We start from the raw sequence: 22,942 nt of genomic DNA on the forward strand, positions 1-22,942 counted from the left end.
GACCAATGAAAAATCTTTCATCACATTTTGCATAAGATTAAAAAATATTTATTTACCTAGTCTGTATATGTTTTTTTTTTCTCTCTGTGTGCTTTTTTATTATTTTCCCACAGAACAACACGTATACAATAAAATATTTTATAGAAAAAAAAAAAAAAAGGATGACAGAATATCATAGTGAAAGTTATTATGAAGAAACATTAAAAACCAAGGAAATTCGATCTATGCCGGAAGGATCCGCACGGTTAGCTGCACTTCGAGATTTAGGTGTCACTTTTGATGAAGGACAGCATAGAACTACCAAGATTGCCACCCCATCTGGCACACCCAAGTTACCCACTTTTGTCGACGCCGCACAAATTGAGGTAAAATTAAAAATCTATCACTTTTTATACTGTATACTCAATTGCAATTCCTCCTCATCAATATAGCGTATGTTAAATCAAAAGAAAATAAGCTCGTTTGCAAGAGATGATGTATCTCAATGCTCTGATTTCCTTTAAATACTCTCACACACACAATAAAGAAAAAAAAAAATCTTTTTCCCTTCTGGGTTAAACCTTTACCCCTCTCTCTTCCATCTTTTTTTTTTTTTTTTTCTTTTGAGACAAGGCCCTTTTTTTTTATTACCCCGCGTTCTCCTCTTCGTTACATATAGAAATGCTTCGCTCGGCATTGAAAAGATTACCAGTTTGCACCACCCGATTGTATATTATTAGACCTTGTTATCATGTCAAGCGGTTTCAGTCCACCGTAAGCGGTACAGAAGAGACCCTATCTCCACAAACATTCACAAACAACACCATTGCCAACCATGGTAAGTTTTTTTTTTTTAATCCCATTAGTTAAAAACCCAACGGAAAAGCTTTAACGCCTTGAAAAAAAAAAAAAGTATCGCCTATTCGTCGATATGATGAAATTACCAGCCATGGGGGGCCAGTGAAATCCGACCCAGACCAAAGAAAGGTGATTGAGAAACTAGACGAATTATGGTACGACCTTCGAGAATATCAACCCCAAGCCTTCAAAGAGCAAGGCAAATCCGTAAGTGTGTGTGTGTGTATTTAAAATAATATCTAGAGGAGAACTAACATTTTCAATGCAGTGGGGAAGTTGGTTTGGGTATAGAAACGAGAATAAAGTAATGGAAAAAAACGTCCCGGAATCCTTGTATATCTATGGTAACGTGGGTACGGGTAAAACTATGGTGATGGATTTATTCTTTGATACATTGGCCATTACCCGTAAAAGAAGAGTCCATTTTCATGCTTTTATGCTGGATGTTCATCAACGTATTCATCGTGTGAAAACAGAACATCCCGTGCTGGCAGATCCTTTAGCTCCCATTGCCGATGATTTAGTGAAAGAAGCCTATGTGTTGTGTTTTGATGAATTTCAAGTCACAGACATTGCAGATGCCATGATTCTTCGTAATCTATTTGAAGAACTCTTTAAACGTGGTGTTGTACTGGTCACTACATCCAATCGACACCCTACCGAACTATACAAGAACGGTATTCAACGTTCCTCTTTTATACCATGCATTGATTTACTCTTGAAGAAATGTGATGTCCTCTGTCTCGATTCAGGCACCGATTATCGAAAGATCGAACGAGCTCAATCCAATGTGTTTTTCCATCCGTTGAATCGACAGACGACGGAAAAGATTGATGCGTTGACAAGACAGTTAACTGGCGGTAAAGAGATGGTGCCCAAAGATCTGCATTTCTTATCCCGTACCTTGACGATTCCAGCACAAGTGGACGGTGTAGCGAAAATGACGTTTGCTAGTGTCTGTGCTCAACCACTGAGTGCGGCGGATTTTATTGAGATTGTCAAGAACTTTCATACGGTGATCTTGACAGATATTCCAAGCATGACGATGAAACATCGTGCTGAAGCCAGAAGATTCATCACGTTCATCGATGCCATGTATGAATCCCATGTGGTCCTCATTGCAAGTGCAGAAAATGGCATGATGGATATCTTTAACGCAGAAGAAGGCAAAGAAGAAATGCAAGAACAAATGCTTGCTGCCATGAGTCAAGATTCTTCCTTGGATGTCTCGGATATTTCTTCGCCTTTATTCTCGGGCCAAGAGGAAGCCTTTGCTTTTCAAAGAGCTCTCTCTCGATTAATTCAAATGCAGAGTACCGAATGGGTTTCCCAACGCTTGATTGTGAAATAGATAGACAGCTTTTTTATTTTTTTAATTTTTTATTTTATATCCGCTTTTTTTTTTTCTTTTTTTTTTCTTTTTTTTTTTTTTTTTTTTATATATATATAGAAAAAAATTAATTACTATTGTTGTTATTGTACAATTTGTTGTCATGCTGATTTAATTTACTCGTATTCTCCTGTGCGTCCATAAAATGATGGTTGCCATTATTAGACCATGCTGAAGGTTGAGGAGGATAATTATAAGGCACAGGAGTTCCAGGTCGTGTGCTACCTCTATTTGAATTATCATAGGATTCGTACGAATCTGTTCTCCCATGTTGTACCTGTTGCCAATTCCCCAAGGCTCTTGCCATACCCACCTCATAAGGATCAAACATATCTGGACCACCTTGTTCCACCATCATGGGTTGATACTTTAATCCTGGTCGATGTCTAGCAAAGAAATGGGAATCATTGGCACTTTGAGATCGATGATGAAAGTTACTGAAGGCGGATGAATTATTATTATTAGTATTATTGTTATTATTGAAACTCGTGTTGATCATGTAGTTTGGTTGTTCCATCACCATAGGAGGGGAAGAGAATACGTATTGTGGAGGTGGTAAAGTCACCTTGTCATCTTCCTTTTTCACGTCTTCCTCTTCGTTATTGCTAGTATGGGAAGAAGAAGGAGGAGAAGCAGATGGTTTTCTCTTCTTACTGTTACTAGTACGTTGTTGATGTTGATGTTGTTGAGGTTCGAGACTGTAATGACCAGGACTACGACCGCGAACTACCAGAGGAGAAGAATAACACTCTGCAATGGTATGCTGTGATCCATCCTCCAACTGAGCAATCAAATCAAAGATCAGATGAAAGTATTGCTGTGATGCTCTCCTTTTCCCGTTGTTTGCTGTGGCGACTCGAAACTGTAAGCGTTCAAAGGTGACACATACTTGTTCGGATCCATACATTGTGTCTGAGGGAGCAATGGGTATCACAGGAGGCTCTCTCTGAGGCCCTTTATCACGCTTTGGGGTCATTTGGGTTAAAGCGACGGGTCGAATGATATTGTTATGTGGATCTGGCTCTGCGGAGGAAGTACATGCCTTTAATCGGAGAAAGAATTGTCCAATGGGTTGCAATTTCTCTAGAAACTGCAATGCATAACATGTCCCCTCTGAATGACCTTGGATAATAAAAGACGCCGTGACCTGAAAATAGTTTCGACGATAGCATGTCCAATGAGATTGAGATGTAAAGAATCCTCGATCCATTTTACAGTTGAATACGATTGGACAACTAAAAAAAAAAAAAAAAAAAAAAAGGTTATTTCGTGCCGTTAGCAAAAAAGGGGATGGGGGCGTAAATTTTTTATTTATTTTTTCTATTTACCTTGTTATTTTTCTTGTGTTGAAATCAAATAGGTTCATTAAAATCTTTGGCTTGCAAAAGAAATTGGGTTCATCTTGGGTCTCAATTATTGCTGTGGATGAGTTATTCAGCTGAGAAGCAATGGATTTAGGAATCGGAAGTGGGAACATTTCACTTGTTGTGGTCGTTTCATTTTTCAAAGGTGAATTTCTGTTATTTTTTTTTTTTTATTTAGTATCCCGTAGAATCATATGTGTTTATTCTGTACCTCTTGAAATCAAACGATCTGTTCTCTTGCTCATTATTACCACTGATCGTATGAATTAGTTCCAATATCACTACGCGTGTTTTAATCAGGATGTTCTTACTTTATAAATGCGTGTCCAACTGGCATAGAGTGGGATCGTTGATGAAAAAGCGGTGTTACCATGACGTTTTCAGACATCATGTAGAAAAAAAGTAAAGACAAGGAAGAAAAGAAGAAAGAAAAAAAGAGAGAGAGAGAGAGAGGGGTTAGAAATTGTGTGTGTGTGTGTGTGTGTGTGTGTGTTTATAAATAATAAATAAAAAAAAAAAACCTGTTAGAGAGACGATTTCAGGAGTTGCTAATAAAAATACGCCATTCACGATTTTTTAGACCTACTCACTTGCCACCTTTTTTTTTTTTTTTTTTTTTTTTTTGAAACAGACGTCTGAGTTCCAATCAATATCCGCATATTACAAAAGGTTTTTAGTCATTGTACATTAATCACCTTCTTATTTAACAGTGTAAATAAAATGGCCACTTGTTTTGTCAAGTTGACAAAAAGAGGGGGGGGAGGGAAAGTGTGTAGGATACACGAAACTGTAACAGAAACAAATAGTAATACAATTTAAATATATACACACAATGAAAACATAAAAAAAAAAAAAAAAAATCATTTGACAAACAAAAAAAAAAGTGCATTTACCAAATAAAGTAAAACTCCCTTTGAGTGGGACCGACTCTCTTTCTTTCGCAGAGAAAATGCCGGTATACAGGGCGCACTAGTCGATTTTTGGAAATCACCAACAGTTTCGTATCACGCTAACATAAAAAAGACCTTTCCGGATCATTTTTGCAGAAGTAATCGGCCACTCATTGCCTTTTCAGCCGCTGCCGTATTATCAACTTGTGCGCAAAATAAGTACACACAAAAAATTACATGATAGCGTAAAAAAACTATTTATTTTTTTCTTAAAAAAAGGGGGGGTACGCATCTTACTTTTTACCGATGAGGGGGGATACCCAGTGAAAAGGAAAAAGCAAAAGAAAAAAGATAAAAAAAAGGTACTCGCCTATTTTTATATGCAAACTAACTACTATACCACATGATTCTTTTCTTCTTTATAAAAGCACATCTTAAAAAGTGCATACAAAATCATCTTCCTCCCACCCAACAGCTGACAGATTGTATTTGTAGATCAAACATTTCTCATGTTTAATGAAACAAACGTTTCATTATAAAAATTCCTGGGTTGAACTTTACTTTTTTTCATTATTTGGGAACACTACGTACCATTGCATCATTTTTTTTTTTTTTTGGGTCCTGTGTTCTTGAAAATTAGGATGGACATCTTGTCACACCCGTGTACTATTGACAGTTTTCTAAAAAAAAAAAAAAAAAAAAAGTAACACAAACCGCTTTTTTGACGGGTTGGAAACACTTGGTACCCCCCGATACATTTACACAAAATATACTCTACCTCTGGCGTTCTATCGAAACACAGTCTATATTTATTTTTGTAATGAACCACTCGCTAAAAGCGTATTCTATCTCGACACTAATTGATATGACGCTAAGAACTGGCTTTAGAAACAGGAAAAAAAAAAGTCACCTTGCATTATCATTGCAAGCCATCACAGTGATCCTCTGATATAGAGTTTATTCCTCTTTTGGCAGGACCTTTGGTCTATAAATCCACTCTCTCGTGTGCGTTCTTGTACTTTTTTTGTAGGTAATTATAAACCGGTGCCTTTCCCCCAGTTGGGCCTTACGCAAAAAATAAATAACTAAAAAAAGGGCAATTTTTTAATTTCGTTGCCATGGCAACGAAATTACATTTTGGGATCCCATGTTCAATCACATTTTGAGAAGTTTTTCTTTTTTTTCTCCACAAATAAAAAATACCTCTAATCCAAGGGAATAGATCGAAACACTTTTTACTTGATAATGACTTTAACGAGAAAGGAGGTCATGATTGACTAATTGTCTAAGATCGTGTCATAAGAAGAGGAGCTTTATCTCCAAACTGATGTTTGTAATGATGTACGTATTAGTGATCTCCTTAGATATAATAGTCATTATAAGTGTCAGATCAGTTATTATTGAGATAAAATCCACTTTTGATGAATCACCTCAATTTCAAAACTGCCAAAACAACTTTTTCGAGGGAATTACTAAAATATTTAACAATGATCAATCATTTTTTTCCAAACTTTAAATCACACACACTAACCTACACGGTGTCTTTTTTTCTCTCGTGAGTAAGATAGACAGTTATGCAAAAACCGGGTGTAGTGCACTGCAGCAGAGACGTCTGCAATTTTAATGCCTCATTGCTTTAACAGAATTGATCAAGTACAGAGTCATAAGAACACCCTCTTATTGAGAATAGGCATTTGCAGATCTTTTTGGTTTTTATTAGTGACAATAAAAGAGCTGATCATTCTACTTTTATTTTAACACAATCAAAAAGACATACACAAAAGCCACATGCATCGACACTACATTTACATTAAAAACAAAGAAAATAAAGCCCTCTTTTTTTTTTTTTTACTACTTTTGCTGTCTGTACAATAACAAAAATGCACATGTAGGTGTAAAAAAGTATGTTTTTTTTTATATGTTGAGATTCAATGCACATTTCTTATGAGTGAGCTATTTTACAAGATAATGACAGGAATAAGCTGTACATGTACAGTACTTGCTATCACCATGAAATAATTTGATACATAATACTAAAGAACCTTTTTTATTTTATTTATTTAGTTATTCTTAAGCGAGCGCAAATATGACATATTTTCAGTAAGCACAACCTACCGATGACTGTGTTGGAAATAAATTAGGGTAAAAAGATAACATTCAAATTCCGGGATTGATGCGCTACCCCCCTTCCCTTCCGTTTCTCAATATTCTAACCGCACGCATCCACACAACTGCAGTCTATACGTGTAAACTATTAAACACACAATTTTAAGCGCATTTTCATAAAAAGTGAGGGGGAAAAAAAAACTATGAATACAGATGATGTAAAAATAGATCTGTAGAATCCGAGCCAGATATTCTGTTTCTCGTATTCATAGTAGTTTGTGATATAATTCATGTCAGCATATTTGCAATCCCATAATTGATAAAAGTGAGGGGGACAGTAGGTATTGATATAGTCAGATAAGGTAAAGCTTTGAAAAGATCGATTTAAACAACTCACTGTAGTTGACCCTTACTGACAAACAATAAAAGCAAAAAAAAAAAGAAAAGAAAAGCGGGTAGATAATAATCTAGATTATAGTTGATTACAACAGAAAAAAAAAAAAAAGAGCAATTTATTCCTTAAAAGCATTTCTGTAGTGACATTTCATATAAGAAATTTGCTAGGTTAAGCTCTTCTAGAAATTATATGAACTAATATATATTTATATTATCCAGAAATCGGCCGCATTACATATAAACTCTATCATACTGTAAAAATGCTTATCTTCGATCAACGATTAGCATATGCATTACATCAAGACATTTAAAACATATGTAGTAATATCCTTTTTTAAATCGCATATCAATACCAGTTCGATTGAAACCCATCATTCTTGGGTAGGTTATTTCATCTCTTTAGTAAATTTTATAGAAAAAAAGAAGCGAGATAATTTATTTAAAAATAAAAAATGGAGTTGGTGAAGAGAGAGAGAAAGAGAAATATGGGTGACAATGATAATATATAGAAGAAGAAGAAAAAAAAAAGGCAGTGTTGTGTTAAAACTATTTATAAGGCGGAACGGAAAGAGAGAGAGAGACAAAGCTGTTAAACAAGAGTTGTCGATATTTTTTGGTTTTTTTTTTGGAGACAATCTAATTTTACAGTTTTTTTTTTTTTTTTTTTTTTTTTTTTTTGTATATATCTTGAACCAGCATTTTTTTGTTGTTGTTTTAATTGTTGAATAGTATAAAGAATAGTTTAAACAAATGTCCACTTGATCTTGCAGATTCCTAATTCTAAACCACCACAAACTTCTTGAAATACTAAATAAAAAAAAAGAATATGAGTACATAATCAGCAGTGTAAGATTACGATTCACTTACAGGAAGTTGACATATCCAAGCATCCATAGTTACATCCAGGACAGGTATCAACAATATCAGCCATGATGGATTTACCTTTAGGACCATCAATTTTGACTTGTTGCTTACAGCGAGGGTTATTATTTGGGTTCACCTCTAGATAACGCATGATGAATAAAAAAAAATTGTATGAAATCAACAAATATGTGTATATTTTACCGTTTCCCATTTGCTCATGATTGACAGCTACAACAAATTCACTTGCACTGCTTTGAATACCGCACGATCCAAGTCCAGCTTCAACGTCATAAAAAGTTGCAATACCAAGAATAGCGAGAATATGTTTAGTGGTTCTACCAAGGTCTAGTGGAAGCGACTCTGTGTGCTGCACAAGTGCGAATAAAGAGATGAGAATGAAGACAAGGTTCAAGATTTTATTCATTTTTTTTTTTTTTTTACAAGTGTACAGAGAAAAAAAAAAAAAAAAAAAGAGTTGTGTGAATTAGTTGGGACTATTTATATCAAGTCAAAAAATATATTATTTTACTCCTTATATTATAGCAACAGCAAAAAATAAAAACAACGAAATTCTATTAGACGATATAAATTTGATTTGATTTGCTTTGCATTACCCCTTTTTCATCCTCCTAATACATGTAGCAGCCTAAAAAAGGGTAAGCCAAGCCTCTCTACTATCTATCAATAGCACTCCTTTTCAGGGCCTCTCTCTTTCTATTTGTTTACACACTTTGGTCGTACAACATGAAATCTATACATATGCCTTATAACAATATATCGGCCGAGAAGTGGCGCAAATATATATATAAAAGAAAATACATTGCATACTGAACCATCCAACTTTATGGCTCCCAAACAAAAACATTCGTAACTACAGAAATTCCGCAAAAAAAAAAAAAAAAAAAAAAAAAACTGTTGTGTAAAAATGTTGCTTTGTTTTTTTTTATTATTACTAGTTTCTTCTTGTGACATTTTACAACAGCCACAAAGAATGGGAAAGGGGGTCCTTTCTTCGTTGGTATGATATAAAGAAAGCAGAAAAAAAAAATAGTTTCAACAAGGAGTTGTGCAAGATTTAGTATCCCTTTCTTTTTTTTAAGCTGTAAAGTAGTAGTGGGAGATGCACAGATCCCCTTCATGTATTGGCTGTCTAGCTAAAGCAGCACACTAGTTATACTTTAACTACATACATTGGCTGATAGAATTCTCTATTTTTATCACTTTTTTAAACAATTCCCTCAACAATAAATCTTGTTTCAATTAAATAGATTAAAAACCTTTATTGTGCTTTCTTTCTATTTCACACATACAAAAAAAAAAAAAAAAAGAAACACTCGTTTCTTCCATAGGGAGTATCGTCATAGCAATACCAGTGCTGGGAGACATATAAAAGAAGCCCTCTCCCAATGCACTCACCCCATGATAAAAGATATCTAATAAAAAAAAAAGACAGGCATTTTTTTTTTCATGCATTCTCTATCGATGACGAGCCAAACTCAGAGATTTTTATAATCCATCTGCCTTTACCTTACAAAAAAAAAAATTCATAATCATTATTAATTAAGAATCTTTAGAAAAAACTAGTCTTTACACACTTTTCTATTAAATGAAAATCACTTGTTTCGAAAGAAAGAGGTGTAGGTATATAAATGGTATCGTGTAATGTGTTTATTTTATAGACACGATATTTTCTTCTCTCTCTCTCTAATATAAATGGGGGGGGGGGGAAAAAAGAAACGACTGTTCCTAGAACAAATCTATTTCCAAACGGAATCATACAGTATCCATGCTAGTTTATATCTTGCATTAGAAAAACAAAAACATTTAAAAATAAAAGATCAATCGGTTTTCCAAATCGTATGTTTATTTCTTTTTCCGATATTTTGATCTACTCGTACGCTTTTTTTTTTTTTTTTTTTCCTTTTTTTATTATCTCGTGCTTCTGATCTGTACCGGATCTGTTGACGTGCAGGTCCTGAACCTTTGGGTTCGACAGGCTACACAAGAAAAAAAAAAAACTAGTTTGAATATGGTTGAAGCCGTCACCTAAAACTTTATTTGTAATTGTTTGCATTGATGTTTTTTTTTTTTAATTTATAATTATTTCTCTCTTCTCCCCTCCTTTTTTTTTTCGTTTTCCGTTCTTAGAACTGTCAAACGTGTTTATATAATTCATGCCGATGTAAATACAAATGACGCTATTTACCAGTTCAACTTTCTTTATGACGACAATTCTGTTAATATGAAATAGCTCTGTTTGTAACTTCTTCATTTTTATTTAGACCACTTTCTCAGACTATTTATTTGCTCATTCTAATTTAAAAAAAAAAAAAAAAAAATTGATCCATTTTTTTTTTTTTTTTTTATAATATACTCGTTGTTTCATTATGTACAAAGATACGCGATGCAGCATCATTTTTAACATCCGTGTCCCAAAAGAAGCCAGGCATCACCTCATTTAAGCTAGGTACACCCGTTTCCATCCCTACTTCATACCATCGATCCGTCGCAACTTCTTCTTCCTCTTCCTCCTCTTCTTCTTCCTCCATATCAACTTGGTATGGTTCAAATAATAACGTTGCACGCGGTGTTTCGGGTACCACCTTTAAGACAATCACCTCACTTTCCGTCTTGACTTCATCTCCTCCCGATAAAATCGCTGCGATATCCTTTAATACATCGTTCACATACAATTTCGTATTCACCACCTTATCATCGGGTCCCATGCCAGGTCTAAGTGTTGCCATGGAAGGTCGAGGGGATTGAACAGGTGTCAATTTACTTAACACAGGCTGCTGCTGTTGTTGCTGCTGTTGTTGTTGCTGCTGCTGCTGCTGTTGATGATGATGATGTTGTTGTTGCTGCTGTTGCTGCTGTTGCATTTGTTGTTGCATTTGTTGTTGCATTTGCAACTGTTGTTGATGATGAAGTGGTTGTTGATGCTGTTGTTGTAACTGTTGTTGTTGTTGCAATTGTTGCTGTTGCAATTGCTGTTGTTGCTGCTGTTGCAAAATATGCATCATATGTGCTGCCTGTTGTGCAGATTCTGTCTTTACCTCCTCACCTGTTCCTGGTGTCCCCGTAAGATCAATCATACCGTTATGATTTGTTGTTCTTGAACCCTGAGAAGCCTGAACATGAGCATGCGCTTGTTGTTGAGCATCTGACATTTGTTGCTTCATCAATTGTGCTTTCACTGCCTCCACACGTTCTGTCAACATGGCCCGAATTTGTTGTTGTTGTGAAGGTGTCAATGAAATACGTTTTTGAGCGGATTGTTGTAACAACCAGCTACATTGTAAAGCACGTGGGGGTAATAAGTTCACAACTTGAGGTGGTAAACCACTAGCAATGGCAGCTTGGTATATCATTTGAGTTTGCGCTTGCTTTTGACTGAGTGTCATGTTGGCTTGACTGGCAGCGGTAATCACGGCTGCAGGATTCGTCATAGGTTCTCCCATTCCTGCTGCTGTTGTTGTTGTTGTTGGTGCTGATGTAGGTGTGTTGATATTACCGGTAGTTGCAGAGCCTGCTGAAACAGCGGCAGCAGCGGTAGGGGTGGATGCAGTGACAGATGGACTTTCTTCATTCATAGCGCCTTGGGGTGGGATTCCCATGGGAGGTGGTGTACCTGTTAAATCGACCATATGATTCGGTGTACCAACCATACTACCACTAGGGCTACCACCGGTATTTGGACTATTTCCTTGTGCCTGTAATCGATTTTGTTGAGGAATAGGCGATCCCTTCATTTGAGGTGTGACAGACGTATTAGCAGGTGATCCTCCTTGTTGATTCGCGCGCGCCTTTTTCGATGGAGGTAATTTTAGATCTATACCCGTATGTTTTAATCCGGTCGCTTGACCTGAGTTTTGTTGTTGTTGTAAAGCGGGTGTAGATGTGGATGAATTCGTACCGTCCATCTGAGGTGTTTGACCTCGATTTAATTGAGGTGTACTGCTCTGTTGACGCTGTTGCGCTTGTTGCTGAGCTTGCGCTTGTTGTTGAGCTTGGACAGCCTTGGCTTGTGCTAATTGTTGTTGTTGTTGTGCTTGCTGTTGAGCAAGTTGTTGCGCTTGTGCTTGTGCTTGAGCTTGAGCTACTTTAGCAGCCTGTGCCTGAGCCTGTGCTTGGGCCTGTGCTTGAGCTTGCGCTTGCGCTTGTTGTTGGGCTTGTTGCTGAGCCTGTGCCTGAGCCTGGGCTTGGGCCTGTGCTTGCGCTTGGGCTTGAGCTTGAGCCTGCGCCTGAGCTTGTGCTTGTTGCTGTTGGAGTTGAGCATTTTGAGCTTGTTGACCACCTTCTGTAGCTTCCTGAGGTGTACCCCCTGGACTAGGTTGATTGGGAGTTCCTACGGCATTACGTACCCAAGAGAAATAGCCACTAAATTGCTCCTTTAATTTAGTCAAGTGTTCCAACGTGATGACATATTTATTCTGGCCCAACATGGACAGTTGGTCCTCAAACATGTACTTCATCAGGATCAATCGACGGGTGGCTTCCATATTCGACGTTAAGGCTAAAAACACGGGTAACAAACTATCGATTTTATCATACATGGGTTTCATCAATGCTGTATGCTCACGAATCGCTGCCTTTTCTTGTTCAGATAATCCTTCAATAGGGTTACCACGCACTATACAAATATTATTTGTGGATGAGCACTTTTTCTTTTCCAACCAAAAAAAAAAAAAAAAGCCTAATTTTTCTTACCTCGTGTGCTACAAATACTTTCATCCATTTGTCGTACAATCCCTGCGGCAGTAGTTCGCTGTTGTATACTGATGGCTCGTGCACCTCCTGCAGGCACCTGAGCACCTCCTACGGCCACACCACTACCTGGATTAGCAATTCCATTTTGTAAGGTAGCAGGTGTTGTGTTGGGGGTTTGCTGTTGTTGTTGTTGTTGCTGGGGAGTTTGTGAAGCAGCAGCAGCAGCTTGTAACTGTTGAGCGTGTTGCTGTTGAGCCAACTGTTGTTGTTGTTGAGCCAACTGTTGTTGTTGAGCCAATTGAGCTTGTTGTTGAACTAAATGTTGTTGCTGAGCCAACTGCTGTTGTTGCGCCAATTGAGCTTGCTGTTGTTGTTGAGCTAATTGTTGAGCCTGCTGTTGAGCTAATTGTTGTTGCGCTTGCTTTTGTGCTTGTACTTGCGCCTGAGCTTGGGCTTGTTGTGCTTGGGCTTGTTGCACTTGTAAATGTTGCATTAATAATTCAGGATTCACCTGCTGTTGACCCATACCACCATTTTGCTACATCATGTTAAAATATAGTCTTCCTCCCCGGTTTTCTTTTTCTCTCTTTTTTTTTAAAAAAAAAATAAAATATACTTACACCACCAGCGAAATTATTCACTTGCATCGGAGACCCTGATGTATTGACACCGGAAACAGGAGGTCGAAAATTATTATTAGGTATATTCATATTTATCAAGGCATTGTTATCCACTACCGCATTATTATTAGCGAATTGAGGTGTACCACCCCCTTGTTGTTGTTGAGGTGTACCCTGTTGTTGAGGAGTTCCAACCGCACCATTAGCACCTTGTTGTTGCTGTTGTTGCTGTTGTTGTTGGTGTATGGCAATTTGACGAGATAGATACGCTTGAAATTGGGTGGGTGACATTTGTTGAGAGGCTTGATTCACATTACCCATATTCAAACTCTGAAGTATATTCAAGGGAATCTGTTGTTGAGCCGTGTTTGCATTGGCCGCAATTTGAGCAGCCGTATTCGTTCGTGTGGGATTACCACCACCACCACCACCGCCGCCAGCAGCAGCGGCAGCGGCAGCAGCAGCAACGGCAGCGGTATTATTTCCAGCGGCAGCAGCGGCTGCCATTGCTTGAGCTGCCGTTCTTTGAAGTGCAAGCATCTGTGCTTGCTGTTGTGCTTGTTGCTGTGTTTGTTGTTGTTGTTGGGGCTGAGTCACAGGTTGGGTAGGCGTGCCCGTTTGTTGTTGTCCTTGAGGTCGGTTTTGAAGCATATTTGCTTGAAACATGTTGGGTCTCATTGCGTTTTGTCCAGCCATATTTTGTTGTTGGTTCATGTTTAAAGGGGAAGAAAGTGTCTGTAATTGTTGCACGGGTTGGACTTGAGGAGAGGCAGATTGTTGTTGTTGTTGTTGCTGCTGTTGCTGTTGCTGCTGTTGTTGTTGCTGCTGTTGTTGTTGTTGTTGTTGCTGTTGTTGTTGTTGTTGCAACAAGGGTGACATTTGTTGTCCTCCAGCGTTTGTATTTAAATTAAGCTGAAGTTGGCTATCATTCAGCATAGGTGCACCTCCATTCTGGCTCTGGAGTTGGAACTTGATTTGATGAAATTTTCTCGCGTATGCTAAAATATATTGATTCTTTTATCAAAAAAATAAAAAAGTTTAGTAGGAGTAGAACAAATAAAAAAAAAAAAAAAAAATCGCTATATTATTTACTTTGCTAGTTGATCTAGTATACAACGATAATTCAAAGTTTTTAGCAGCAGCAAATATATCATTATCTGAAGTAGAGGGAGACAAATGTTTTAAAGCATTTCCTCTATGTAAGCGAAAAAAAAAAAAAAAAAAAAAAAAAAAAATTAAAAATCAGTGGCAGAAAAAAAAAAAAAGAGATGCGAATTAAAAGAAAATGTTTACAATTGAGAAACGAAACGAGCTCTATCTTGAACATTCAATTCTTCTCTCCAATTAGCGTTAGGTACATCACTTTGATTGCCTAGATTAAGTGCTTGTTGGTTCTGCTGTTGTTGATTCTGCTGTTGATTTTGTTGTTGTTGTTGTTGTTGTTGCTGTTGTTGTTGTTGCTGCTGATTATTAGGTATGTTGGGGTTCTGTTGATTCATGTTTTTTTTTATATACGTATAAAAAAAGGGTTGACCAAAACGACCAAAATAAAAAAGTTTTTTAGAATAAGAGAGGTGGTAAAAAAGAAAAAGAAAAAAAAAAAATGTGTGTGTAAAAATAACCGGAATTTTAAATTCGCTTTATACATGACGTCCTTTTCAGGATTCTGTAAACATCACTCACGTCCAAATCGGAAACAGTTTCAGAAAGAAAAAGCTCTGTTCATGGTATTATAAATGAACACGTGTCAGTATTTTAGCTATGAATATTTACATTGTTTATGTGAAAGAGTCGATTTTACATTAGGAGGAAACATGACACACGGAGCTAAAAAAAAAAAAAAAAAAAGTGATATCACCTTCACTGCTCGTGATATGCAATAAAATATATGCTGCTTTAAATGTCCAATAATTTATTTACTCTTCTCAATTTTATTTCTAATTAGCTCCTCCATTTCCTCTATGGTCTGCAAAGGAATAGCCTTTGCTGGATCAACTAAATGTAACTTGGACTTGATCATTTCAATCTTATCTAAGGTACTCATACCCCATTTATCGACAAAGATAACATTGATATGTGGGTGATTTAACAAGGTTTTTAAGATGGTCAGTCTACCTGCACATACTGCAACATCAATAGCACGACGCCCTTCCACAGGTTCTGCCCAGTTGACATCTACTCCAGCATCGATGGCTATCTCCACCCACTTTGAATGGTTACTCTTAATAGCCTTCAACCAATAGGGTCCGAGATCATCAATTTCGCTTTTAGCTAAATGCGCACCAGCTTCACGAAGAATTTTGACTGCTTGGGCACGCTTTTCAACAATGGCATCAAATAAAGGTGTATGTCCTGACTTATCTCTTACATGGATGGACGCACCATGTAGCAGCAAATATTCAATAATCTGGTAATTACCTTCTCTACAGGCCACATGAAGTGGTACACGACCATCATAATCAGCACAATTCAAGTTGATAATCTCTCCTGCACTTTCAACCATCATACGTAGCCCTTCCAAATCATTCAAGGCAGCCGATTGAGAAAGCAGCACAGGTGCCAACGCCTTTTGTGCCAACAATTCCTCTTCCACCGATACATTTGCATCTAATTCTTCCTTGTTTTTGGAGTTATACTTCATCAGAATATTCAAAAACAAACTTGATCGATTAGAAGCCGCACTGAATCGTTGATAAGGAGCTCGAACAGTCAGCTCACCACGTAAGTTACGTGTCATCATCTTGCGCACCAGATCAGGATTGTTGGGCACTTTACCCAGTAAATAGGCCAATTTGGTTAAAGCACACTCGGGGGTCATGTCTGCTCCTGGAACAACACCCACTGCTGATAGCTGTTTACCCGTCGAATACAAATCTGTCACAAGACCCTTACGACATTGTGTACAATTCACAATGACCACACCACGTTCACTGGCGTCTTTTAACGCTGCCAATAAAGCTGGTCGTGCTGGTGCATTACCAGCTCCAAATGTCTCTAACACCACACCTTGAAGTGGAGGAGCTAAAACTGCCCGAATGGTGGCATCATTGATACCAGGAAAGAGACGAAGTGAGCCTACGTTGGGATTAAGCTTTTTGTTGACAGTGAATCTAGCAATTTGAGTAGGACGAAGTACAATGGGCCAATTGACATCTACCATAATAATGAGTTTTAATTGCTATTCTCCGAATGAAAAAAAAAAAAAAAAAAAAAAAATTGTTACCAATGTCGATACCAACTGTGACAAGAGGTGAAAGATTGGGTGAATCAAACGCCTCGAAATCCACAGCACTGATTTTACTTGTTCTGTTACCACGATAGAGTTTGGTACCAAAGTAAAGGGACACTTCAGGAATAACAAAATGACCAGCAATTGTTAAAGCACCTAGTAGATTTTCAACAGCATCATTTCTGACTTCAGTCAAAGGAACTTGAGATCCCGTAATAATTACTGTTTTTCCCAACTCTTCCAACATGAAACTCAAGGCACTGGCAGTATAAGCCATAGTATCCGTACCATGCAAGACAATAAATGCATCGTATAACTGATAATTCTCCTTAATGTCACTGGCAATTCGAACCCAATCTATAAAATAAATAAAACAAACAGATATTTAATCCATCTTATCCATCAGTTACATGAAAAAGTATATAATGTTACCTGACATGGTAATGTCACACGAGTCTAAAAGAGGTGCATATTCCAAAATAGAATATCTGTACATATAAAAAAAAAAAAAATCACCGTGAGAAATATTACTTTCTTTACGCCCAACAATTAAAATTTACCTGATTCTTTTACCGTATAAACTGACAGGCGTAATCAAGCTTGGTAATTGATAGGTCTTTGGGTGTCCCTTACGAGGACCTTCTTGTTCAATTGCCTTGACAGTGTTTGTAATCTTGCCAAAATCATTTTTATCCGTCTTGTCCGAGATATTTAAACTGTCTAAACTATCATGGGAAGAGCTTCGGGAAAGCGGTGGATAATCACCGTCCGTGGGATCATGAAATCGTCTCACTTTGGATAATGACTCTGCAAAATGATTTGGAAGCTATATCATAGATTTCATTTTAGTTTTCTTCCTTCATCCCATTTCAAATATTAAAAAAAAAAAAAGAAACTTACGGGAACATAGCCATGTTCTGGTGTATGTTTCATACCAATCGTACCACCCGTGTAAATAATAAGCACACGAGACACATCTAAACTAGAAAAGTCAGGCTATACAACAACAAAAAAACCAGCAACAAGTAAACTTACCGGGAACAAGCATGTCATTACGCTCCATGGCCAATTGATGACCAACAGCGGCATTGTCATAAATCAAGTGATTCCGAGACTTGGGCGGTGTCGTGTTACGAGGTATCATTTTCTCTCTCTTTTTTAATAACGTTACGGGAGAAAGAAAGAAAGAAAAAGGCAGGTCCTCGGATAGATGACCATTTCTTGTCTCATTTGGATTCAGACTTGGCAATGTATAAATCGCATTGATTGGTCAAGAGCATTGTCCTGATCCGGAAAAAACATGTAAAATACATTTGGAGCTAGCACCTTGAGCAAGTGTGCCGTGTATCACAGTATTCTTATTTTTAAGCTTGGGTAAGTGATAATAACTTAGGAAAACTTTTTCAGGCGGATAGACAACAGTGAAAATATATCAAGTGACAAAGGTTAAAAAAAATCAGACAGAATGCTCAATAGATATTTGGACTTGATTAACAAATACACACAAGCCGTTGTCCTCTCATTATCAAAGCCTTCGTTAGTCATAATTTTTTAAGTGGCCCTGATAATGAGAATCATCGTATTCAAGAAACAACGTTAATTTATCTTTATATCTTTTTAACTTTGAACAGCGCACTTTAATTCTATTTATGACAGTTTGAGCGAAGGCTACAATTGAAAACAAAGAGTATTGAGATCAATATATTTTTGCAATTTTTCTGTTGCATCATAGAAACAATTTTGGTGAAAACTCTGGAAAGAAAAAGGAATTTAGTTTTTAGCTAAAGCTCATTAATAAATATAAGAACGTCAAGTGTCTTGATCAAGAAAATGAAAAAGGAGACTATGAGATCGGGATCAAGCTGTCATACTAGATTTTCATAAAATATTGGATGACTTCCAAAATGCAAAATAGAATTAAATAGAATAGACTTAATTTTTTGGGTTGTGTAACGTGGAATTAACCTTAAATTTCACTGCTTAAATTTTTGAAGTTAATTCGACCCCCCTACCCCCCCGAATTAAAATAGAATTAACTCCAAAAAAAAAAAAAAAAACATTTCTATTAAATACTTTGTTTCTGATAAACGCTAATAATATGCAGATAATAGATATGAGATGTATGGATAATATTTGTCAAAAACGTTTATTTATTCGGCTCTTTTACGCTTCTGGGAACGGGTGCCTTTGCCCTTTTCAGAAGTAGGAATAGGTTGCTAATGTGCATATAAAGATTATGGTTTTTAGTACGAATAAAAAAAACATGATTTATAATAGTTAAACTACCTTAGCTACCGATGTCTTGATATATTCAAACATCGCTGACATCTGATAATGTAGTCGGTTAGATAGAGTTTATATATATGATACGAATCAACATATTGATTAAATTTACCGTCTCCTTCAACTCGTTGAACTCCTTTTTGACATCATTGAGTTCACTTTTGAGGCCATTTTTCACACCATCCAGGCGAATGTTGACCTCCTCAAATTGATTGTCAACAGCTCCAAGACGATTTTCAATCATTTCCAAATTGACATCGGTCACGTTGGTCATTTCGGAACGTGTGGTTGGGACCGATGGTTTTGGTTCATTTTCTCCCCGAAGAGACAACGCAATTGCCTCAGCCAGGACACCAAAATGGTTGTTGAAGTCCTCCATATGCTGGTGGGTATTTTTGGACTTCTTTGGCATTGGCACCGTTCTACCAACTGCACGAGGAGATGCCTCACTCTTGTCACTGTCTGTTAAACTCTGCTCTACCAGATCATCAATTGAGCGAAAGCCGCTACCTCCATGATGCATGCGGCTTGCTTTCTCTTCATCCTCGGAATCCGTGTGACCATGAAGCTGTGATAAGCAGCCTTTGATTGCAATTTGGTCCTCAATTGTTTTTGCATCAGTAATCAAAGTAGTTGGGGTTGAGTTGCCTAATAGATTTTTTTTGTTTGTATCATTGTTAGCAAGATTTCTTTCATTACACCTCGAATTATATGATAATTTACCTGTTGGTGCTTTTGCCGTTCTCAATGTACGATAAGCCGCCTTCAAAGAGTTGCCGCTACGCTCATAGGCAACCTTCGTTCCCTTGGTTCCTGTTTCCAACCTGATGGCCTCGTTTTCTTGTTCGACAATTTTTTTTTGTCCAGCCATATATATTTGGCTTACACGGGACCATTCGTCCGCTCCACTTGGCAAAACCTTCTTTACTATTTTCAGTAAATAGGTTTTTTCATCTTTAGTCATTCTGACAGATCCTGTTACGTTGCCCATTGTTATTTTTATTAAGTTATATGAAAAGAAAGAAAAAAGGCTTTTTTAAAAAGCGAAAATTATGGTTTTTATAACACGTTGTTTAATAAAGCACGCTATTATGTCAGACTTGTTTGAATCAATCATCTTGTTGGGATAATATGGCGTGACTTATGAGATTCGATGTTGTGGAACCCAATTGTTGTCACTTTTGTATTGGTAACGAAATACAAGTTAATCTCTCTTTTATCATCCATTTCCTTTTTCTTTATCCCCTTTATATTTTTGATACAAAATGCCCCCTATAACAAAGCGTAAATTAGCATTATTATCGCATATTACTTTGCTTTCTGCTGCTGCCTATCAGTACATGAATTATCTTGAATCTCAACGCCGTATTTCTAAACGATTCTACACAACGTCAAAAAGTCTGCATTCACCTACTAAATCGGCTGCTAAAAGGTTGCTTGATGGTCGTCAGGATGATGCCTTTATGTGTCATTTTGGTTTGACGACTGGAGCATTCGATCAATTACACGAAGAATTCCAAAAAGAATATCCAACCGAATGCACGGCTGGACGTAAAAGAGTACTTGACACGGTGATGACACTTGCTTTGGTTCTGATGTGGTTGCATAACACCATGAAGCAGGAGACACTCTGTATAATATTTGGTGTCCCTGCTGCAACACTCAGTAGATTTAAAACTATGGGTATTCAAACCCTCTTAAACGTTTTTGAAAAAAACAAAAAAGACCCTCGTTGGAAAATTGGTTGGCCCACTACAGATGAAATGACAACGTTTAACGATATGGTGCTTACGAACACCACAAATGACTTTGAGAAACAGGTGTTAGAAGGAGTGTTTGGCTTTGTTGACGGTCTTAACCTTAGAATACAACATCCTGAAGACCCATTCGAGCAAAATGCGTACTATAACGGATGGAAAGGTGATTGCTATGCCTCACAAGTTTTAGTATATACCCCGGATGGCTGTATCGCCTATGTGAGGTAGGATTGACATACTTGTTTGATTCTCTAAACAAACAAAACTAAATTGACTCTTTTTCTTATAGATATAACTGTCCTGGTTCTTGGCATGATGCCGAAATAGCAATTCCACTTTACGAAAGGTTTCTTGCTTACAAATGTCCAAGCCCTTTCAAGCTTCTTGCGGATTCTGCTTTCCCTTGTAAGCGAGAGTTTGAAAACAAAGTGCTAAGTGTACCAAGAGAAAACGCAATTGGCATTGAAAGAGCCAACGTGCAGACACAAAAGAAACATGCTATCATTACCAAGCATAGACAGGCAGTGGAATGGGGTATGAGAGCCATACAAGGGTCTTTTGGAAGACTTCATACCAAGCTTCCTTCGGATAAAATTAAGCGTTATGAAATCTTGACCCTTGTATGGAGACTACACAACTTCAGTGTAAGAACGGTTGGCGTCAACCAAATTAATACTGTTTACTATGCTAATTGGAAGGCGAGAGAGCAAGAAATTTTGAATTATGAAAATTAATAAAATTTATTGAAAGTTAATTCTATTTTATGGTTTTGGAACAAAAAAAAATTAACTCGGAAAATCAAATTCCCGGAGTTAATTCTATTCTATTTAATTCTATTTTGCATTTTGGAAGTCATCCATTAAGCGGCCCGAGAGAAAGTGGATTACGACCTGCTCTTTTTCAGTATAAGAGTAAGAATATGACCATGTTCAATTACATCAGAGTTACTGTTTTGATGATTTAATACAGGAAATTCATTCTAGGAATTTGGAAGCCTTAGCAAATATGTACCTAAATATCTTTATTCCATTAAGAATTGTGTGGGTACTATTACTGAGTAATCACTCACTCATTGCTTAAGTTAAGCACTTATTATTATTATTAATATTGGTGTAGTGCATGTACAGAATAGCATGTTTTTACACCGTTTAATAAGATGCTCCGTTCGGTTGCCTAATAATAGGAAGTGGTAATGCAGTAGTAGTCTGATTCTGCCCCCCCACTTTTAGACGCTCCCAAATCCCTATAGACACCCACCTTAAACGCCCCTACTTTTTTTAAACGTTCCCCTTTCTCTCTTACGATCAATACATATCGCATCAATATTATAATGATTGTTTTGACTTTGCAGTATATACCTTATTTAGTAATTCGGACTGTTCTTTTTTTTTTTTTTTTTTTGCGCGGCCAAGCGAAGCGCAGGTCGAAGCAACCGACATGTATCAATATTATAATGATTGTTTTGACTTTGCAGTATATACCTTATTTAGTAATTCGGACTGTTCTTTTTTTTTTTTTTTTTTTGCGCGGCCAAGCGAAGCGCAGGTCGAAGCAACCGACATGTATGGGAATAATAAACATTGAGTGAATTGAGAGGGGCTGTAAGTCCCGACCTAGACAGTACAAAAACCACTGAGTGAAAAAATGTGTATTAACATTGAGTGAGCTGGGAGGGGCTGTAAGTCCCGACCAACACAGTACATAAAACATTGAGTGAAAAAAATAATGATTACCATTGAGTGAGCTGGGAGGGGCTGTAAGTCCCGACCTACACAGTACAAAAAACACAGAGTGAAAAAATGTGTATTAACATTGAGTGAATTGGGAGGGGCTGTAAGTCCCGACCAACACAGTACAAAAACCACTGAGTGAAAAAATGTGTACTAACATTGAGTGAGCTGGGAGGGGCTGTAAGTCCCGACCAACACAGTACATAAAACATTGAGTGAAAAAAATAATGATTAGCATTGAGTGATCTGGGAGGGGCTGTTAGTCCCAACCTACACAGTACATAAAACATTGAGTGAAAAAAATAATGATTAGCATTGAGCGAGCTTGGAGGGGCTGTAAGTCCCGACCTACACAGTACATAAAACATTGAGTGAAAAAAATAATGATTAGCATTGAGCGAGCTTGGAGGGGCTGTAAGTCCCAACCTACACAGTACATAAAACATTGTGTGAAAAATATAATGATTAGCATTGAGTGATCTGGGAGGGGCTGTAAGTCCCAACCTACACAGTACATAAAACATTGTGTGAAAAAAATAATGATTAGCATTGAGTTAGCTGGGAGGGGCTGTAAGTCCCGACCTACACAGTACATAAAACATTGTGTGAAAAAAATAATGATTAGCATTGAGTGATCTGGGAGGGGCTGTAAGTCCCAACCTACACAGTACATAAAACATTGTGTGAAAAAAATAATGATTAGCATTGAGTTAGCTGGGAGGGGCTGTAAGTCCCGACCTACACAGTACATAAAACATTGAGTGAA

General features: G+C 37.2%; 6 protein-coding genes across 6 annotated transcripts; 2 read left to right on the plus strand and 4 right to left on the minus strand.

Annotated features, from left to right (window-relative positions):
• The first annotated feature begins 32 nt into the window (after window positions 1-32).
• EV154DRAFT_524017 (uncharacterized protein) lies at window positions 33-602 on the plus strand. The gene is made up of 2 exons (XM_051603168.1): window positions 33-365; window positions 432-602. The coding sequence occupies exons 1-2, from the start codon at window positions 162-164 to the stop codon at window positions 501-503; spliced, it is 276 nt and encodes a 91-aa protein (XP_051452967.1). The 5' UTR covers window positions 33-161; the 3' UTR covers window positions 504-602.
• An 8-nt stretch (window positions 603-610) lies between these two features.
• EV154DRAFT_524020 (AFG1-like ATPase-domain-containing protein) lies at window positions 611-2,243 on the plus strand. Its single transcript, XM_051603169.1, has 3 exons — window positions 611-817; window positions 893-1,050; window positions 1,106-2,243. Exons 1-3 carry the CDS (start codon window positions 661-663, stop codon window positions 2,186-2,188), a joined length of 1,398 nt encoding a protein of 465 aa, XP_051452968.1. The 5' UTR covers window positions 611-660; the 3' UTR covers window positions 2,189-2,243.
• EV154DRAFT_46104 (uncharacterized protein) lies at window positions 2,242-4,111 on the minus strand. Its single transcript, XM_051597534.1, has 2 exons — window positions 3,556-4,111; window positions 2,242-3,462 (listed from the first exon to the last, which is right to left on the minus strand). Exons 1-2 carry the CDS (start codon window positions 3,702-3,704, stop codon window positions 2,295-2,297), a joined length of 1,317 nt encoding a protein of 438 aa, XP_051452969.1. The 5' UTR covers window positions 3,705-4,111; the 3' UTR covers window positions 2,242-2,294.
• A 3,324-nt stretch (window positions 4,112-7,435) lies between these two features.
• EV154DRAFT_450776 (RlpA-like double-psi beta-barrel-protein domain-containing protein-containing protein) lies at window positions 7,436-8,292 on the minus strand. The gene is made up of 3 exons (XM_051597221.1): window positions 8,049-8,292; window positions 7,851-7,985; window positions 7,436-7,790 (listed from the first exon to the last, which is right to left on the minus strand). The coding sequence occupies exons 1-3, from the start codon at window positions 8,269-8,271 to the stop codon at window positions 7,726-7,728; spliced, it is 423 nt and encodes a 140-aa protein (XP_051452970.1). The 5' UTR covers window positions 8,272-8,292; the 3' UTR covers window positions 7,436-7,725.
• Window positions 8,293-9,913: 1,621 nt separating this feature from the next.
• Window positions 9,914-14,676, minus strand: EV154DRAFT_606296 (uncharacterized protein; the record flags this gene model as incomplete). Its single annotated transcript, XM_051607527.1, has 5 exons — window positions 9,914-12,480; window positions 12,558-13,095; window positions 13,178-14,191; window positions 14,270-14,372; window positions 14,471-14,676. 5 exons carry the CDS (start codon window positions 14,674-14,676, stop codon window positions 10,211-10,213), a joined length of 4,131 nt encoding a protein of 1,376 aa, XP_051452971.1. The 3' UTR covers window positions 9,914-10,210.
• Window positions 14,677-15,089: 413 nt separating this feature from the next.
• EV154DRAFT_428967 (asparaginase-domain-containing protein) lies at window positions 15,090-17,550 on the minus strand (the record flags this gene model as incomplete). Its single annotated transcript, XM_051596445.1, has 6 exons — window positions 15,090-16,330; window positions 16,401-16,763; window positions 16,839-16,894; window positions 16,967-17,232; window positions 17,307-17,383; window positions 17,442-17,550. The coding sequence occupies 6 exons, from the start codon at window positions 17,548-17,550 to the stop codon at window positions 15,090-15,092; spliced, it is 2,112 nt and encodes a 703-aa protein (XP_051452972.1).
• Between the last annotated feature and the right edge of the window lie 5,392 nt (window positions 17,551-22,942).

This window comes from Mucor mucedo (assembly GCF_025094135.1).
Source record: "Mucor mucedo strain NRRL 3635 chromosome Unknown EV154scaffold_127, whole genome shotgun sequence".
Lineage (NCBI taxonomy): Eukaryota > Fungi > Mucoromycota > Mucoromycetes > Mucorales > Mucoraceae > Mucor > Mucor mucedo.

Coding starts and splice junctions, on each gene's coding strand:
- EV154DRAFT_450776 (XM_051597221.1), bottom strand. CDS start 8,271: ATGAATAAAATCTTGAACCTTGTCTTCATTCTCATCTCTTTATTCGCA. Junction 7,986..8,048: donor TCATGAGCAAATGGGAAACG/GTAAAATATACA, acceptor TGCGTTATCTAG/AGGTGAACCCAAATAATAAC. Junction 7,791..7,850: donor CTTGGATATGTCAACTTCCT/GTAAGTGAATCG, acceptor TTTTTTATTTAG/TATTTCAAGAAGTTTGTGGT.
- EV154DRAFT_46104 (XM_051597534.1), bottom strand. CDS start 3,704: ATGTTCCCACTTCCGATTCCTAAATCCATTGCTTCTCAGCTGAATAAC. Junction 3,463..3,555: donor AACACAAGAAAAATAACAAG/GTAAATAGAAAA, acceptor TTTTTTTTTTAG/TTGTCCAATCGTATTCAACT.
- EV154DRAFT_524020 (XM_051603169.1), top strand. CDS start 661: ATGCTTCGCTCGGCATTGAAAAGATTACCAGTTTGCACCACCCGATTG. Junction 818..892: donor CAACACCATTGCCAACCATG/GTAAGTTTTTTT, acceptor AAAAAAAAAAAG/TATCGCCTATTCGTCGATAT. Junction 1,051..1,105: donor AGCAAGGCAAATCCGTAAGT/GTGTGTGTGTGT, acceptor TTTTCAATGCAG/TGGGGAAGTTGGTTTGGGTA.
- EV154DRAFT_524017 (XM_051603168.1), top strand. CDS start 162: ATGACAGAATATCATAGTGAAAGTTATTATGAAGAAACATTAAAAACC. Junction 366..431: donor TCGACGCCGCACAAATTGAG/GTAAAATTAAAA, acceptor TCATCAATATAG/CGTATGTTAAATCAAAAGAA.